Here is an 18202-nt window from a genome sequence, read left to right on the forward strand (position 1 = left end):
ACTATTATAGATACTTTCCTTTTCTTAGTGAGCAGGCAGGAAGTATGCCATTGTCTGGATTTTGTTTGTCGTTGTGGGACACCTTGAATCTGACAGAGCCTATAATAGTTGCTCACCTTGGCGCGCTTTGTAGCGGTCATTAATGCGTGGAGATGGCAAGCAGGGTATTGAGTCACGTTCTTGTGAAAGATCTCAGAACATAACAGGGAGGAATTGAACGTTTACAAATCTATCACATATGTCCATCTGTCTCTCAGTTCTCCAGGCAGCTATCAGATTTACGCCAAAGGATGGTCTGTCCTGTTTGTTTTGTTTAATCAACATATTCGCTTGTTTTGAATTGGTTTTACTTCTTGGAAATTTGAGCTTAGAACTTGAAGATCAAAAATTATTGACATTTTTCCCTACTAACCGACTAAAAATAGCCACACTCGTTTGAATGGTTTGCAACGGGAATCAAAGTAAACATTTGTTGGTGCCACCGTCAATTTCGAGTTGTCGAAGAAAAGTACAATCATGTAACACAGTAATAAACCTCTGAAGCCGTACTTGACTTTGTCAAATGGCTTGTCCTGTAACCATGATATTTAAACTGTATTGAACCCAATGTGGTTGTCTTTACATAATTCCAAGCAAACATTCAATCATGCAAGCAGGTGGGTAGGAAGGGTGGTGGACAGACAACTTCGCTAAGAGACAGACAGACAGACAGACAGAAATCAATAGGGCAGAGGGATGATGGCATGTGCATGCAATACAGACATTTTTGTTTGACTCGTAAACACTCGAAGTAATTTATATTGATATGTCGCGTGGTCTAATCATTCTAACATATAATTTTCTTTGAGCTGAGAGTGTGCTTAGTTTCCTTCTGTAACTATAGGTCAGAAATGTCGAGGCATGGGGAGAGGCAGCCATATTGGACGAACAACTTCGAAGATTTATTAGTGTTTGTGACCAGAAAACTATGTCTCCGATCAGTGGAAATCGATTAATCGTGAAAAATGTCTGCAGGTTTGTGGATACTGCATCGAGTTTTAAAAATTCACGACCACCATACCAATGTCTTGTATAGTTCCCACGGTTTGCCGCTACTATGGGTATAGCATCACACCATGCACGGAGGGAATGCTGCTTTCAATCGATTGAAGGATCTGGTGTTATTCCGTGTATTCTTGACAGAGAATCAAAAAGCGTGCAATGTTAACGTGGATATGACAAACAATCACAGGAATTTCCGACGCACGAACGTTTGCTATCGAGAAATATTGAAGACAGAATCATTGCTTCTTCAGGTGTTCTAATCTCAGATCGTCATAGAGTTCAATAATATCTCCTGCGGAACAGAAAATTGATATTCTAGCTTGCTTACGGCGATCGGATAAATATTGCACTTCTGATTTGCGTTTCTGTTTTATTGTGTGGTGGATAGGTATGACTTAATATGACAGGTCACTTCTCAGTGATGACTTTTTCGTCACGCTCACAACAACTGCATCGGAGTTGTTTGGGTTACTGCTTCATCCGAACAATCGCGGCGATTATTCTTTCGAAACTGTATCTGTCTGTCCGGCTCCCGTTGCCGTGCTCCGTCGACATTTCCGTCCGCTACGGTCCGATCTTGTTTACATTATAATTCCGTCGGCTCCCCTAGCTATTTAATCGACGAAGACTGGATAAAGAGAGTACAACCGATAAACTTCTTCCATAAAAACCCCAAATGAGGTAATAATTATTGTTAAAACTAGTTTTTTAAAAGTACTAGCAAATCTTTCGGGAATCTTTTCAGTCAGAATCGAATCCAGAGCTTCCAAATGCCCGCATCGTCTTTGATTTGATTTATGTCAGCAGAAATAAAATCACTATCTTACCTGCCCTGTTGGTTTGCTTTGACCATCAATATATCACATTTCAACGACAGAAGTATAAAAAACCGGCTGTGTATAAGACTAGTAAATTTTGCAATTGCCACCAGCCTGTGTACACGGTACTTGCAAAGGACGTTTCGACGAAGCCAGCGATACCAGACATAAAAGGAGTTTCTGATTCTCCTATGCAGTGTTACAATCCCTGGAGATGTTTTCGGTCTCTGTTTGTACGACGAACAAAAGATCCATATACTCTACGGAGATGGATTATCTCGCTACATGAAGGTTTTCCCTTCAAATTCAAAATTGCTTTCAGTCGACGACTTGCAAATGCTTTTATCTCATATAGCACTGTACCATGCTGGACTACGTATAATATATATATATATATATATATATATATATATATATATATATATATATATATATATATATATATATATATATATATATATATATATATATATATACATGAACTTGTAATCACCCTTGTCTAATCAAGTACACTAACATCAATAATCAAGAGTACATAAATACATAAATACACAGATTTAACTAGTTTTGTATTTAAAAGAAATTATTCATAGCTTCTCATAGACTACTCATAGATTATGTATGGAGGACCAAGCAACATTTCGGTGAAATTCCATAGTCAAATTTTGTTTCCATAACTCCATACAAACCTTTGTAAAATTTGACCCCTTCCAATAAAAAAAACGGTTTTGTAAAAGTCAGCCCCCCTGATTTCCACCGACCCCCTCCCTGTAAAAAACGAATGCTCCCTTACGTCGAGAGCTCGCGAGTGTGCCAACCGTGCTATATCGCGAGTATACCACGCTTCTTTTCACGTCTCGACAAAGAGAGATCGCTTTATTTGCGCCATTAATATACTAGCATGATGCTAACAGAACACGTTACAACTGACGTTAGTGTCAGAATCCGTGAAAACGTTTTCCAACAGACTTTAAATAGAAGGAAACAAGAAAAACTAACAAGTCATTACAGATTAGCCGTTGATTAACGTGTCAATATTTTTACACTGGCAGATGAGATCTGACAGTTTGTTGCGTACTGATTTAAGACAAGGATTCTCCACTGCAACGATTCTCTACTGAAACAGAGAAATTACGCATGCGCATTTGTATTCCTACTCGAAGGCATAAGCAACGTAAACTCCGGAATAAAAAGGGCGCGATGTATTCGACTGCACACTTAGTACGTCCTAGAGATCACATGATGGCGGTACAAAAAGACCCATGCGTACGACGCGTATTGAAATACTTATAACACACGTATTTCTGTGCGTGTTTGTAAACGTTGTTTTATCTGTAGCGTGGTCAATTTGAATTCCGTGTTGAAGATATTCTCAAACATCAACGTCGACTTGTGACCTGCGCTAAAAGCAGAGATTGCCCGACAGGCTGTGAAAGGCGACTTATCGACCCAATCAATAACATAATACTTACGTTCTGTCATGACAAGCATGATTATTTTCCAAAATTGTGACTTTGTAAGCTTATTGACCGAGAACATTTCTTACCGATAACTTGAAATACTTAACCTTTGAAGAAACAGTATCGTCTTCCTCCTTCAACTCTATACGTATACATCATACCTACCTACCTACCTACCTACCTACCTACCAACCTACCTACCTACCTACCTACCTACCTACCTACCTACCTACCTACATACATACACGTTAAGGAGTTTTGTGGTTTGCTATCGATATCGACGGTCGGCATCAGCCTGCGTTGTCCAGCACAAGTTTCTTAATTATTGGACTGCTCGCAGCCTAGTTTTTGCAACTGAGTTTTAAAGAAATCGTCAGTGTCTCTCCACTACGATGCATAATTTAAACCTATTAAACAATCGACGGTGGTTGCTTAGCGACGGCAGAGTTGAATTGAAATATTCCGCTGGAAGGTTACAGATAGCGTTTTTCAGCAACTCATTTTACTCCGTGAAGCATCGGGGGAATCAGTTTTCAATCGCAGATGTGAACGTTTAGACAATTGATACCCATGTTCGAGAAACGTTACAGTTACTGGTAATACTTTCCTATAATTGACTTTGATTATCCTGATGGGGTTTATTTGCTTCTCGGCACAATTACGCATGCGCATTTGTATTCCTACTCGAAGGCGTAAATTTAAAAATTACATTAGTAACGTAAACGTGAATTAAAATTTAAACTTGCAAATCTGCTCTGCAATTTTTTCCTCTGCTTGTAAAATAGTTTTTACGTTAGGGCACATAGCGCCTCGGGGACAGATATTCTAACTCTCAATCTTTTACAATATTCTTTTGGCCTACGCCCGCATATGGGGGTTCGTATTGAAGCTTATGGAATAAATGAAGTTTTCACTGGCTCAGTTTTGTGAAAATAGGAATTTATTTGTTCATAAGTATAACAAAGGAATGGCGGCCATTTTGTATTTCAAATATCCGTAAATATCGTGCAATCTATTTCTCTAGTATCAAAATTTGCACCGTGACACCTGATTTTACTCTAAGACTTGATTTGGAAGAGAATTGTTGAAAGTTTGCTTGAGGAAGGTTGAGTGAAAGTTTATGTCTTTCACTTTCACGGCGCGAGCTACCTTAAGAAGAGATTGTACCAACTGATACAGCTGCACACTCATTATTATATTTTTGTTGTCATGGGAACCGGGGGGGGGAGGGTGACGAGTCATCTCTATTGCAGCATGGGATGGGCCGTCCTCTCGTACTCTACAAACACCTTCTCGTCTTTCCGGGCACTTGAGAAATAAATGATGTGCTAATTATATAGTTTCGATGTCGCTCATGAAACTAATCACTTCCAAAATGACATCGCCAGGTTGTTCTGAACAGAAACATACTGTTAAACAAAATAGACAGACTGACAACGTCTTTGCAGAACCGGTATATTAAACGAAATACGGGAATGTTGCATGAATATATCTGTATGTATGTATGTATGTATGAATCGCAAAAATAAAATTAACTGGCTGCAGAACAAGAGTTGGCGACTGTGCGATTCTTAGGAAAGTGACTACAATGGTGTAAAAGAAGCGTAAATTACTAGGAAAATCAATTCATTCATTCGTATAGTAAAAAGGGAACTTTGAGTTGTTCCAGGGGTGACTTCATATATGATGTAGTCCATGTGCTTCAGAATGAAACAAGAACGCTCTATTAAGGATGTATCACTGTACACGTCGTAGTATGCATTACCGAGTTTGATAAAAATGATTGAAATTTACAATACTATGTTTTTTCTTGGCTAGGTGATGACTTTAGGCCTGCACATGCTGAAAAATCTACCTTGTCAATTTACAAAGCTGTGAAAACTTATCCATCATGGGAGAACTGTTTGGCCATCTTTCGTTACTATATGACAAGTGCACATTTAGATGTACAGGGCAACAGATCCGTATACTTTGATATTCCTGCAGACGCCTGTTAGCTTCATAGTTTGCCCGGATCGATCGATCGATCGATCGTACTTGCTCAACGCTCTAACACACTAAATTAGGGGTGTTTAATGAGTTATGCACAGGGTCAGTGAGCGCTCGATAGGGCCTCGGGTGGCGGTCTTTGGTATTGCAGGCTATTGAGCCAGAGTATATTTCATAGAAATAGCATTAATTGTTGATTCGTAATTTCAACAAGTATTACTTGTTTACGAGTATACCTGCGATGCAAAGGCAATGCAAATATATTTTCTTTCCACGTTCGTTCACACCTCACAGTCTCAAGATCTTCCTGACATTCATGATTGCATTTAGACAAAGGACAGCTACTACTTTCTGAATCAATTGAGATTTTAGAGAAAAAAATCCAACCAACTGATCAGTGAGTAGCTGTAAAGCGGTGTGGAAGAGTGTTTAATCATAGTCCCTCTGTCCTTCAACTGAATCAGTCGAACGTGAAATCTTTAAACCATGCACGTTTTACATCATGATAACAAGCATAATAAGGACCGCGATGACAGTCACGCATCACATGTGTAGGGCATCGTTGTTAGGACGACTGGGGTGAAATATCCTGCAGGTAGAGTGTTTATCTACGAGTCAATGAATACAGGTTGTTACTGCGGGTAACTAACTCCAATACCGTGACAAATAGAGTTAAATTGTATAGATTATGGAAATAGAGAAATGGAATAGCACGTACGAGAATGACATGATGTTCGAAACAACGAGAGCATTTTTATAATCCAGATTACAGGAAAATATAAGACCAGGACGCACTTCAAAACACAACGAGCTAATCGAACATAAAAAGGACGAAGCAGAAACGAGGCGATTAGAGATTTTTTCACTAAATATGTCTGTATCAATTTGAAATGTTTATAAAGGTCTTTTACAGCCAATTTGATCTGTTTTTCGCCTCATTATTCCTTTCTGGCAACAAAGAGCGTTTAGAATGAGATCGTGAGATGTCATAGCAACAGGACTACGCTTAAATGGAGTTCAAAATTCGCAAATAAATGCCGTGAAGGTCACATATAACCTCAAAGCTAACATCAATTTCATACTTTCGTGAATATATGTATGGATGGATGGATATACGTATTGATGGATGGATGGATGGATGGATGGATGTATGGATATATGTATGGATGGATGGATATATATATATATATATATATATATATATATATATATATATATATGAATAAAGAGGGATAGGATTGAAGATAAAAAACAACGTCATACTTAAATATACTAAATATACTCTTTTACCTGCTCACATAGGGTAACAGTCTGTTTTTAGATATCTTGACACAGTCAACGGCCTTCCTTCGGATTTTGCCGATGTTCTCGCGTAATACGGGTGAGTCAGTCTTATCTCCAACAAATATCAAAAGTTCGCGGTAGACAGCTACCTGTGCGTTTAGTTCGTGGATTAGCTGTTCAAATGAGAAAAAAAGAAATACAATGAAAACAGTTTGAATGATCGGCATACAGTATTGCCTAGCAAGAAAGTTTCAAAATTTAAATGTCACGGAATAACGATTTGAACTTTTAGTGTGAAAGTTGTGGGATCACTCTGGAGGAGTGTGCGGCCAAGAGTGCGCAATAACAATACATAAGGAAAAGATAGTATAATAGTGCTTGAAGCAAGGAAACGATTTATTATCTATTGCAACTCGGATTTACATTTAAAAGGTAGAATGCACCTCGGGGACAGATATTCGAACTCAGTTTTTACAATACTGATCTGGTCGACCACTTTTCGGGTTTATTTTAAAGCTCTTGGAGAAAGACAAGGTTTTTACCTTCATAGTATTTCGGAAATCGAAAATTTTATTTTTCCCAATATAGTTAACACAGGTATGGCGACCATTTTGAATTTCAAATATCGGTAAATGTTAGGTACATGTAATTTGTTTCTCTTGTACCAAAATTTGCGCGGTGACACCTGGTTTTTAATCGTGATTTGGTGAGGCAATGGTTAAAAGTTTAACTGAGGAAAGTTTGAGTAAAAGTTTAAGTTTTTCACTTTCGAATCGCATACTACCTCAACACCGATAGGAGCTATTGGACTGAGTTTGAAGTAATACACTATAATCGGACCCTAAATTATAGACTTCTTTCGGAAACGTGTACAAAAATGTTCAATGCTAGCATTGGAAAAGCCTACCTATTGAGCCAAATGGTTTGATAGTTTGAAGGAAAGTAAACTAAAAAATTCTACAAAATGGAAGAGACTGACAGTATAGAGGCTAACTAATTTCTATTTTGTTAAGAAATGGTGTCCAGTTCTTTCCCTTGAGGCTGCTTGCTAAGGTATCGTGTTCGAGCATAAGGTCAGATGGAGACCGATTTTAATCGTGCCCAATGTGTAAATTCTCTCTCTCTCTCTCTCTCTCTCTCTCTCTCTCTCTCTCTCTCTCTCTCTCTCTCTCTCAGGGACATCTATTAGTAGAATAACATTTTGAAAGCCAGCGATTGGCGCACTGTATTCAATCCATGTACACTGTATGTAGACTGACGTCGTTGGGAAGTGCCGCCTAAAACCTGCGCTAATGAATGCTACGGATGAAGGTCAATTCTTGACATAAACGACCTTGCACATACTTTACTGTGACAATAGTTCCAATGGTTAATACTTCTATAGACTGTCAGAATTACTTTAATGACATGTGACAAACCTAGCATTGTCCTATTCTGTGGGGACGATGAATTGCAGGTGACGTCTGAATAAAGTGTGAAACATTTATCAATATGCTGTCATAATGCGTTGAAGTCAGAACATAGACGCGGTTTCTAGCTACATGCAATAGCAAATAAAAGAGCTGTCCGCCAACTTTTTTGACAAGAGCATGAACCCATGGTTGATACTCATTGAGTTGACATATAAAAATGTCAAATAATTTATAGCCATGGTGTTTTCAAATAATTAGACATCATTTCAGGTGTAAAATTCAGCAATACTGTCGTATTTCCAATATTGGACAAGGTATGGTTTTAAAATAAAGAAAATTACTGAAGTTAGCGGTCACATATGCACAGCGTACACATGCTTCGTGATTTAAATAGATGGAATACCATGGCAAATGATACTATGACCTACAGTCACACTTGATGCATGGTATAAACTTATAAAGATTGAAATTTGCTAAGAATCGGTTTTCCATAAGTTATCGTGCAAGTTATGAAATGCCTACGAAAAAAATCAATTACGCCTTTTAAAATTTCAGTTTAGATCCTGCCACATACGCAGTAATTGTCGCTTCAAAATAAATACTCAATCCATACACGAATCATGTGATACTGAAAGAATTCTACAGAATGTTTCCATGAGAGCGGAGACGCATTACGCTTTGAAATCCGTATTTTTTGCTCGTTGCTCTCACAACTGTTGCAATGACGGGCTGTCTACTCGAGTCCTCATTACGGAGACCGGTGAATAGCAAATAGCGTCCCAGTCGTTTGAGTTCACAACGTCATCAGTCGAGGATGGCGAAAATACTCGTAATGCTTGAGGGAGCGAGACATTCAGGGGAAAGTATTATATTCCTTGTAGGCGGACACGGGGGAAAGCTTTCGGATTTGGAATGGTCTGGAAGCCATCAGATGTTTGCTGATAACTCCGAGTAAGTCTCTGCAGAGCGGAGTTTCAAAGTTCACGACGGGGAAAAAGCCAGCCACGCTGGTGTTTTAAAGTTGAAGAGAAAGACGATATAATGGCAACGATGAATGTGCTAACGTTTGATGAGACAGAATCGCCCCATGATGAAAATATTTTGACGGTAGTCATGGTGAGATGTTATTGCTGTTGTGCCGATTAGATAGGATCAGTGTAAGATGAGTTTTTCGTTTTCAATGTCTTTTCAAGGTCGGTTAGTCCCAGCATAAATGTTACAGATGCTTTGCAGTCTAATAATTTTAATAAGCAGCATTCTTGAGGAATCTATAGAACGTTAGATTGACAACACGGTAACCATAGATTACACTTGGATTGATCAGTCTATTTGAGCAGAAGACGATTCTGTCCGATCCATATGCTGTGCATGACGGCAGACTAAACCCTGTCCGCGCATAGTACTGTGCAGGCGCGGTTACTGGGAACAATGGCGGTATGATAGACTATTTTAAGGTAATATGCGCCTCGAAAGTAAAAGACTTTTGATTAGACTTTCCTCCAGGAAACTTTCAAAAATTGTTCTTCTAAATCAAATATAAAAAATCGGGAGGGGTTGTTACCGTGCAAATTTTGGTAATAGAGAAACAAAGTACCAAACAGTTACCAATATTGGAATTCAAAATGGCCGCCATCCCAGTTTAAACTCTATGGAGAAAACTAAGATTGTCTATTTTCAGAAAATTAAGACGGCGGAAACTTTTTTTTGCTCCAAGAGCTGTAAAATGAGAGGTAAACCAGAAAAGTTTTGGAAATATTTGAGTTTTCAAATATCCCCAATGCTCATTTTATCTTAAAGAGAATTGGTTCATCGATAATCAGACAAAGTTTGACCTAATTGTCGGGGAGAGATAATAAACGATGGCCAGGGAACGTCACTGTTCGCAATTTAGCATTCCGGTCCATTCACATAACTGTACATGCTCCCATTAAACCTTCACAGAAATTGTATTTACATTTAGTATACTACAGTAAAATCGAGTGACTGGTAATTATCCCATTGCTGCCACGAACAACGAAAAAGCGATTATGTAGACTACTGAGCGGAATTGTGCAAAAGTTCTGACGCTTTCTTTTGTGAAGTAGATTTACTTTCAATGGTTGGACTCGTTCCTCAGGGCGACGGAAAACAGGAAAACGATGAACGAGACATTCAGATATCTTGTTCAATATAAAATGCAAATGACATATTCTTCACAGTGATAAGTTCGGAGGAAAGCTGTCCAATGTATTGTATCTGTCTGTATTTTAGTTGTGTGCTGATGTTAGGGTTTAGAACATTAAATTGAAAAATATTAATATTTTTTTTCAAGAAAGACTTTGGATGGTGGACTCTTGTTTGAAAAACATATAGAAATATACATTTAGGTTGTACTTTTACGATTACCAATGTATGTTTTTTTCCCCTTCCGTTTCAGTCACAAGGAAAATGTATGCTTTACTATATGTACTAAGTGCCTCATGATAACTGCAACTTATCAAATTATAACAGAGGGAATGTGATGAGCTCTTTTACTTGAATTTCTATTTTATCTGTTACATAATAATCAGTTCGGTGTATTCTATGGTGAAATGTCTCACAAGCATCCGTATACACCCACCATATAATTTTTGTATGAACTCTTTCAAGTTGCAATATGAAGATATCTTTACATTTGAAAATTCTCATCTTCACCTCTTTTCATGTAAATTAATTTCTACCGGTCCTTCCCTATGTTATCGTTTGCATAATTGGCATTCTGTTTGATATCTGGCGATATTAAATGTATTTTGAATAGTAGGATATGTACCCACAAAAATGTTCAGAATAGTTCACGGGAAAGTAATTGAAAAAGTTTACAGTATGACTCTGGTACGTGTTAGACAGTATCAAACATCTGTGATGTTGGCAAGCAAGTGATGGTGGACCTGAGCGGTCTCGAGACCGGGAGCATAGCTCTGAGTTGTTTTAGGGGTCAGAGTTGGAGAGGGCGCCCTATTTCACAATAAAATTAGACATTTCTTTTTCAAGGTCAAGCTCATTCCCGTCCTATGCGCAACATCTTTGCCTCGTTATTAAAAAAACTCAAACAGTGTTTAGTGCTCTTCTTTACTCTTGGAAGTAGCATGGACCCCTGCCTTCCTAGAATCCATGGACAATAGAATTTGAGTGATATCATAGACAGTAGAGATTCTGTGCTGTCTATGGTTTTATGTAGCTGATAATGTAATTAAGTCTTACAAGAATTATTCAACATTAGTCGGTGAGGAAAAACCCTTAAAGGAACGACATCCAAAATCATGTGCTAAATTTCATCGGTTAGTTTTTATGCGAGAAGTTATCCATGTCACAGAATTATGGTGACTAGTCGAACGAAGGCACGTAAAAAAAGGAATTAGGTGCCCCAATTCACTGCGTATACACGACAACGCGCTATTCTGCCATTTCAACATTGCAATTACAAACAGGGTCAGGGTAGAAGTAGCGACCCTTGTACTGATGTAAAATGCAATTGACACGATTAAGCATGCTGGAAAAAGAACATCTCGTATGAGACAAAATGCAGATCAAAGTGAAAATAATCGCTTCAAAGGGACAGGCACGAGTTAGATAAGGGTAGTAAACTGTGCGTCTGGTGCTCGAGTATGATACTTTAGCCCGACGTAAAAACATAATAAAGCAAAGAAAACTATAAAAGCGATCAAAGTTATAAGTTGGGTAAAGCATGTAGTGAACTCATACAACCGTCACATATTGACTGCTCTATACAATGACAGTTCTGCTGTGGTATATGCTCCGAAGTCGACATTTGAACAATACGGATTTTTCATTTTACCGCCAAAAAGGGTCCATCAAGTCATCATTACAGCAACAATACTGTTTGCTGACAAAATATGAAAAGCTATAGCCGTATAGAGGATTACATTTCTTGGGAGTGTTAAATCTATGGGCACGGCAGAAACACCCAATAATTGCATCAACAGTTGCCCGGGCAATGAAGACGCGGTAGAAACTTTGATAAATGCGTCCACCTTTCGCACGCAGTAACGTTCAGTAAATTACTCTGCAGGCAAAGATTTCAAACCATACCAGCTCCTGATCAGGCTGCCGGCCCTGAGGTAGTTGCATCTCTTGGCTAAGGTAAAAAATAACGTTGTTTTTGTAGTCATATTGAACCGACGTTCGTTCCAGATCGACTCGTTACTCCTGATTTCCCGTGTTCAGCGGAGTATTTTTAGATATCGCACAAGGGACGTGTAGAATCACATTAAAACCGGTGCTGACAAGGGAAAGAGAAGCGTGACTATCTCAGTGTTGACGTCGACGCTGAAGACGGCACTTACGATAACGAGCAATCTACTGTAGGCGTACATCTTAATATCGTCAAGCATTGTAAATCATTGAAAGCAACAGTGGAATAAATAATATCGTTTGTTTTTTTCGATTTAAAAGATAAAGCAGTGCTCAGGAAACTGCGAGAATAATCGACCTATTTGCAGTGAAGTCCTCCCTCGTGCAAATAAGTCGCCATGGACGACGCCGAACTCTCCCTGATCTGGAAATTGACTATATCAATTGATGAAATCCGAGATGATGTCAACGGATCTGCCACGGTATATACGGGAGTTAATGTTTTGAATCGAGTCCAGTTGCCAGCATTAAATTAGAAGCCAATTCCACTGTCAGAATAATACATACTGGTTTAATACGATACAAGCTAATCCTGTATGCCATTTCAGAGAGAGAGACAGAGGGACACAGAGAGAGACAGAGAGAGAGACACAGACAGAGAGAGATCGAACGGCAATAAACACCTTGGACAAGACCTTTATTCTCGCCCTTGATAGCAATGCGAGATACCTGATTAATTTGAATACATAGATGCGTCGTTGCCTTGGCCACAACGATGGACATACACACGTGTACGACATCATCACCATCATCATCACCGTCAAGGGGTCGCAGAATGCACCTAGCTGCTTAAATCGAGAGTGTAGAGCATACAATTGAGAAATTCACAGCTTGACAAATTAAACACGGACAAAATGTCAACATTCTACTTAAACAAAATCGCGTTCATCGTTTTCATCGATTTTGGGGAGCGGGCATAATTAATGGCGGGGGGGGGTGTAAAGAGAAATATTTCATCCAGTTTTCAGCAGCTCCGCTCACATGCATAACCATAGCCAAAATTTTCAGACCCCCTTCTTTTGGCAAGAAAATCTTTGAAAATCTATATATATATATATATATATATATATATATATATATATATATATATATATATATATATATATATTATATATATATATATATATATATATACATATATGTACAAAAACGCAGAGCTAATTTAGGCTATACACACATACATGAACTTAGTTGCTTGATATATCGCATTGCCTATGGCACAAATTACAAACATTGTTTAAAAAAGACATGTACATATATATATATATATATATATATATATATATATATATATATATATATATATATATATATATTATATATATATATATATATATATATATATACAGGAAATTTGCTTTTGAAATTTCACCTAAAAGTGTTATTGCACTATACATGGCTGTCTATGGAGCTACCTATGACCAATTTTGCTCGTTTAGCTGCTCTGTGTAAGCGATTTAGGAACCACATAATATGCCTGGCGGCATATTGGAAGTCGCCCCAAGACAAAATTAGCCATATCTGTGCATTAATATTTGTCTGAAAATTGATCTGAATTTACTTTACAAAAATACTGTGATCATGAAGGCAGTTGTGTACAAGAAATTTGATTTTAACACGATTGGAAATTATTTGGGATAATATAGGATCTTTTAATTGTTCAAATTTATAAGTATTAGGTGCCTTATAGCTGAAAATTGCAACATTACAAATTACTCATAAAGCAAATAAATTGCAAGAAAAGAATAGTAAATGAGCTTAAATTTGCTGATTAAACCAACATTACTACAATATCCTATTCTCAAAACTTAGTTCCATTCGTATTTTTTTAATTTCACCTAAATGTGTCATTTCACTGTACATGGTTGTCTGTTGCTCAAAATGAACAATTTGTTTCCGTTCGTGCATATATATATATATATATATATATATATATATATATATATATATATATATATATATATATATATATATATGTTTGATAACTGACGTTAATTTAATCCACTTGAATAAGGTAATTAGAAGTGTTGAGGTTTGCAATAAATATGATATTGAAATTTCATCAAAAGATATCAATGTTACATATATGAGTCTCATGGGAAAACTGAAAAAAACTTGCAATTATATCTGTTAAATTGATTAATTTGCCTGAATGCCTTTTCCCCTGGCAAATTGTTTACCTTTTTTAGTAACCCTATGATAGTCAACTGTTACTGTCATTTCTAATTCCCACACTTTACACTGAGCATTATAATGTTCACAAGCACAAATTGTTTATAATCGCAAGTCATTGAAAAACAGCTGTAACATTGAATAACCTTGGAAAACTGGTTTATGAAAGAATTGTTTTCTGCCCTTTTCAGAGTGATTTATCAGTATAATTTGCATAAAATGGAAAGATGAAATCCCTCCTTTCGTGGTAGTCTGGAATTTACAAGGCCCTCTTTAACACCCATTTTTTTTTTCGTGCGCTCCCCCTTTCTCTTCCGCCCCCTGCCATTAATTGTGCTCGTTCCCTTAGTGTGACCAAATGGGATGTGTATGGCACGCAATGTTACAGGATGCCCATGAAAACAGCGTTGATGTCAATAAGGGTGTCACAGACAGGAAGATTTAGTGCGTGCCGAATTACGGGCGATGGCTCAGCCAACGACTGTTCCGAAGCTGAGCAACCCTATAGGCTGACCACCACTGGTGATCGATGGTATAAACCGTTAACAAAGAGGAAAGTGGAGAGAGCAGAGAAGAGATGCCGCAACTTACGTCAAAATGTATGACAGTAATGGCATTTAACGGGGTTAATCCGCAAGCATGTCATGCCTCAGATAGGGATTTTGTACTCGGCTATTGGAAAAATGACAGCTACCATTCAAACGAAACGAGTTTGTTCTCAATTGTTAACATACTGTTAACGTCACAAAATGTTAAAACCCTGCCGCAAGGGGATTTGCACAGCCGTGCAATATTCTTGATATATTTGATGCAACTGGTTTACAAGACTATACAGTTGAAAGACATAGTTAATCAGATTACACCGCCAAAAAGGCAGACTAGAGCCACTGCCATATAAAAGTAAAATGAAACACAGATGAAAATTTAAATATATAACTGCTGTTGTCTTTTCAGGAGTAGAGGCACATACCATTTTTTTCGACTGCCGATGAGGGGCGTGTACTAACAGACAATAATACATTCAAAATGCTCATCTTATCGGAAGAACGCGCTTTTAAATTAAAATTAATGTTGTTCGTTTACGTTTCATAGTAAATCGTCTGGCTACAATGCTCGTGTAGATCAGTTCTGCTCGTTATCAAAAACAAATTTCCCGACATTTTCCGAGCACTCACGCATTACATGGATCGAGTGACCTGTGAAGTGGTTCTCATAAGCCGTTCCAATGTTCAATTATCCGACCGTCGCGCAAATGCGTGTTTCATCCCGTGTATATGTGACATGCTAAAGAAACAAGGCATGACACTGTTCGACTTGAAACGAAGTTCTTTGAGCGGTACGCGGATGTATTATATTTTGATTATTAAGAACCACAGTTAGCCATGACAAGGAAGAGCTTGTTATGTTGCTCGTACCTACTCATCAAAATTATTTGGGTCATCTGAAGGCTGGCGCAGGTATATATGTACATACTCTCTTGGATGTACGATTTCAAAGCCCTATCAAGTTGGGTAAGCCCTAAAAATTGGTGTAAAGTACATAAACACACGTTCTCATGCTATTTCGAAGAAAATGAGGGATCGTTACATCGCTTACACCGTCTCATGAAATTTGGGCTTCTATATGACCGCGGCTCACATTACTGATGATAAGGATCAGGTGTACAAACTGATAGCTGATAATCAATAATTCATCGTTGTGGGAAACGTCGGCCTGATTAATTTACCACTGATCTTTATTAACCACAGCAGGGAGACTACCAGATGTGTGAGTGTAAACAAAACATAAACTGCCAGTTAAAACACGCACAAAAGAGATGAATACGGCATGGTACGTCTGTATATAGAGACAAGGAGAAGTGTAGACAATAGAACGATGACCGGGGAAAAACTTTTAATAGTCATCAGGGCGTTTAGAAAACACATATGTACAAGGCACACAATATAATCAATATGATTAACACGCCTGTCCGTCTTATACTTTCCTGTTCATTGTGAGACAGATGTTTTCTCACTGGTAGACACCGATAGCTTTTGCTCTTTTAAAAGTCGCGCATATTAATGTTTTCGCGGTGGAATTTGCTTTGCTAACGTGGTCGGTATTGGAATTTCGATGAGAGAGAGAGAGAGAGAGAGAGAGAGAGAGAGAGAGAGAGAGAGAGAGAGAGAGAGAGAGAGAGAGAGAGAGAGAGAGAGAGAGAGAGAGAGAGAGAGAGATGTTATGTAGAAGTACCCACCCTGTTACACTCTTCCTGTTCCTGTATGGACGGAGCATTGTGCAGGTCGCTGACTGAGGAAGTATCATAACAAGACCCGCGAGATCGCTGTGAGGTACTACTCTTCGGGCGAAATCGCCCAGCTACACCTCCGTTCATTCATTCACCACGACCCTCCCCGGTGTAATTATCATTTCTCGATTGTATGGGCGAGTAGAATGTTGTTTTATCAAAGCCGGCTGAACGTCGCTTCCCAAAACGCGATTCTCCTACACCGGTCTACACATCCCAGGGAACATGCCGTAGCGAAAGAGAGATGGCAGGCTTTCGTTGTTTATCCAGACAACCCACCGATGCACACGTCTCTCTCCCTTTCTCTGATGACAGACAGGTATATTCGTCGTCAGAACTACACACTGTGCGGTTGTTATGAGAACACGACAGTTTTAATGTGCTGCTCATCCACGAACAGACCAACTGACCACTCAGGTGAGTGTAAAAAGAACTCTACGTTACAGTGTGTAATGTCAATAGATGATAGCATAGACCTTATGACGTTAGCAGCGAACTAGCTAAACAAAAAAGTGTGCGCTCCTCTAACAATCGAAATCGCATTTTGACAATTTCAATATGTATATGCAAATACATACATACATACATACATACATACATACATACATACATACATACATACATACATACATACATACATACATACATACATACATACATACATACATACATACATACATACATACATACATACATACATACATACATACATACATACATACATACATACATGGAATCGTTTACAGATGGAGTTTGGGGGTGGGGTGATGATTCATTCTTCTTCGAGGAGTATTTTTCTTTCTGATGGGCACTATGAATAGAAAAGATAAGAAATGCGAAAATCGGGTAGAGAGACGTTGCACTTAAAACAAATTGTGTTGCCATGACACCAGTGTTTTCATTTTGTTTCCTATGAAACATAGGTAGTTCCTAGCCTTGCCAATCAGATTAAAGACAACTTCACCACAATAGGGCTTGTTCTATTCTATGATCTCACGTGATATGCTTCGATTTTGAAGAATTAGAGTATGGCAGAGCTGGTTATATTTTATGCCAGAGGTTCCGTTTGAAAAACTCATGTTACCTTCTCTGTAAGTACTGGGTGTTCTTCCAGCGAAGCTAATGATGTACTAGAAGAGATGTCAGATTATTATTAATAAATGCACCTCGGAGACAGATATTCGGACTCTCAAACTTTTACAATAATTTTTGATCTGCCACTTGTGAGGGCTCATCTTGAAGTTCATTTGGTAAATATACCTATTGTATTAGTCCAAATATTAGGGACAATGTTCCCGATTTCAGGTGACTATTTACCCTCCTTCCACCGGGCAAAAGTTCTCCTGCCGCAAGGGCAAATAGTCCCTGGTTTGGGCTATAATGAATTTATGACATGCCTGTCTTACATAATTACATTCAAATGCTTTTGTTTAATTTGGAAATACCTTATTTTTATGATAGACGAAAATCTGTCAAAATATAAAACAATTTTCATTATCTAACGGCTCATTGATATATTCAAATAAATGTTCTTCTAGAAAGCGGATACTCTACCTAGAACATGTA

General features: G+C 38.1%; 1 protein-coding gene across 1 annotated transcript in view; it reads right to left on the reverse strand.

Annotated features, from left to right (window-relative positions):
- Positions 1-17052, reverse strand: part of LOC139121158 (regulator of G-protein signaling 7-binding protein-like) — a 43838-nt gene extending 26786 nt beyond the window's left edge. The window contains exons 1-2 of the mRNA XM_070685835.1: positions 16586-17052; positions 6602-6768 (exon numbers count right to left, since the gene is read on the reverse strand). Of these exons, the coding sequence (XP_070541936.1) occupies positions 6602-6768; positions 16586-16723 (305 nt within the window). The 5' untranslated portion in view covers positions 16724-17052. The remainder of the gene's footprint in view (positions 1-6601; positions 6769-16585) is intronic.
- Between the last annotated feature and the right edge of the window lie 1150 nt (positions 17053-18202).

This window comes from Ptychodera flava, chromosome 21 (assembly GCF_041260155.1).
Source record: "Ptychodera flava strain L36383 chromosome 21, AS_Pfla_20210202, whole genome shotgun sequence".
NCBI classification, from domain to species: Eukaryota; Metazoa; Hemichordata; class Enteropneusta; family Ptychoderidae; genus Ptychodera; species Ptychodera flava.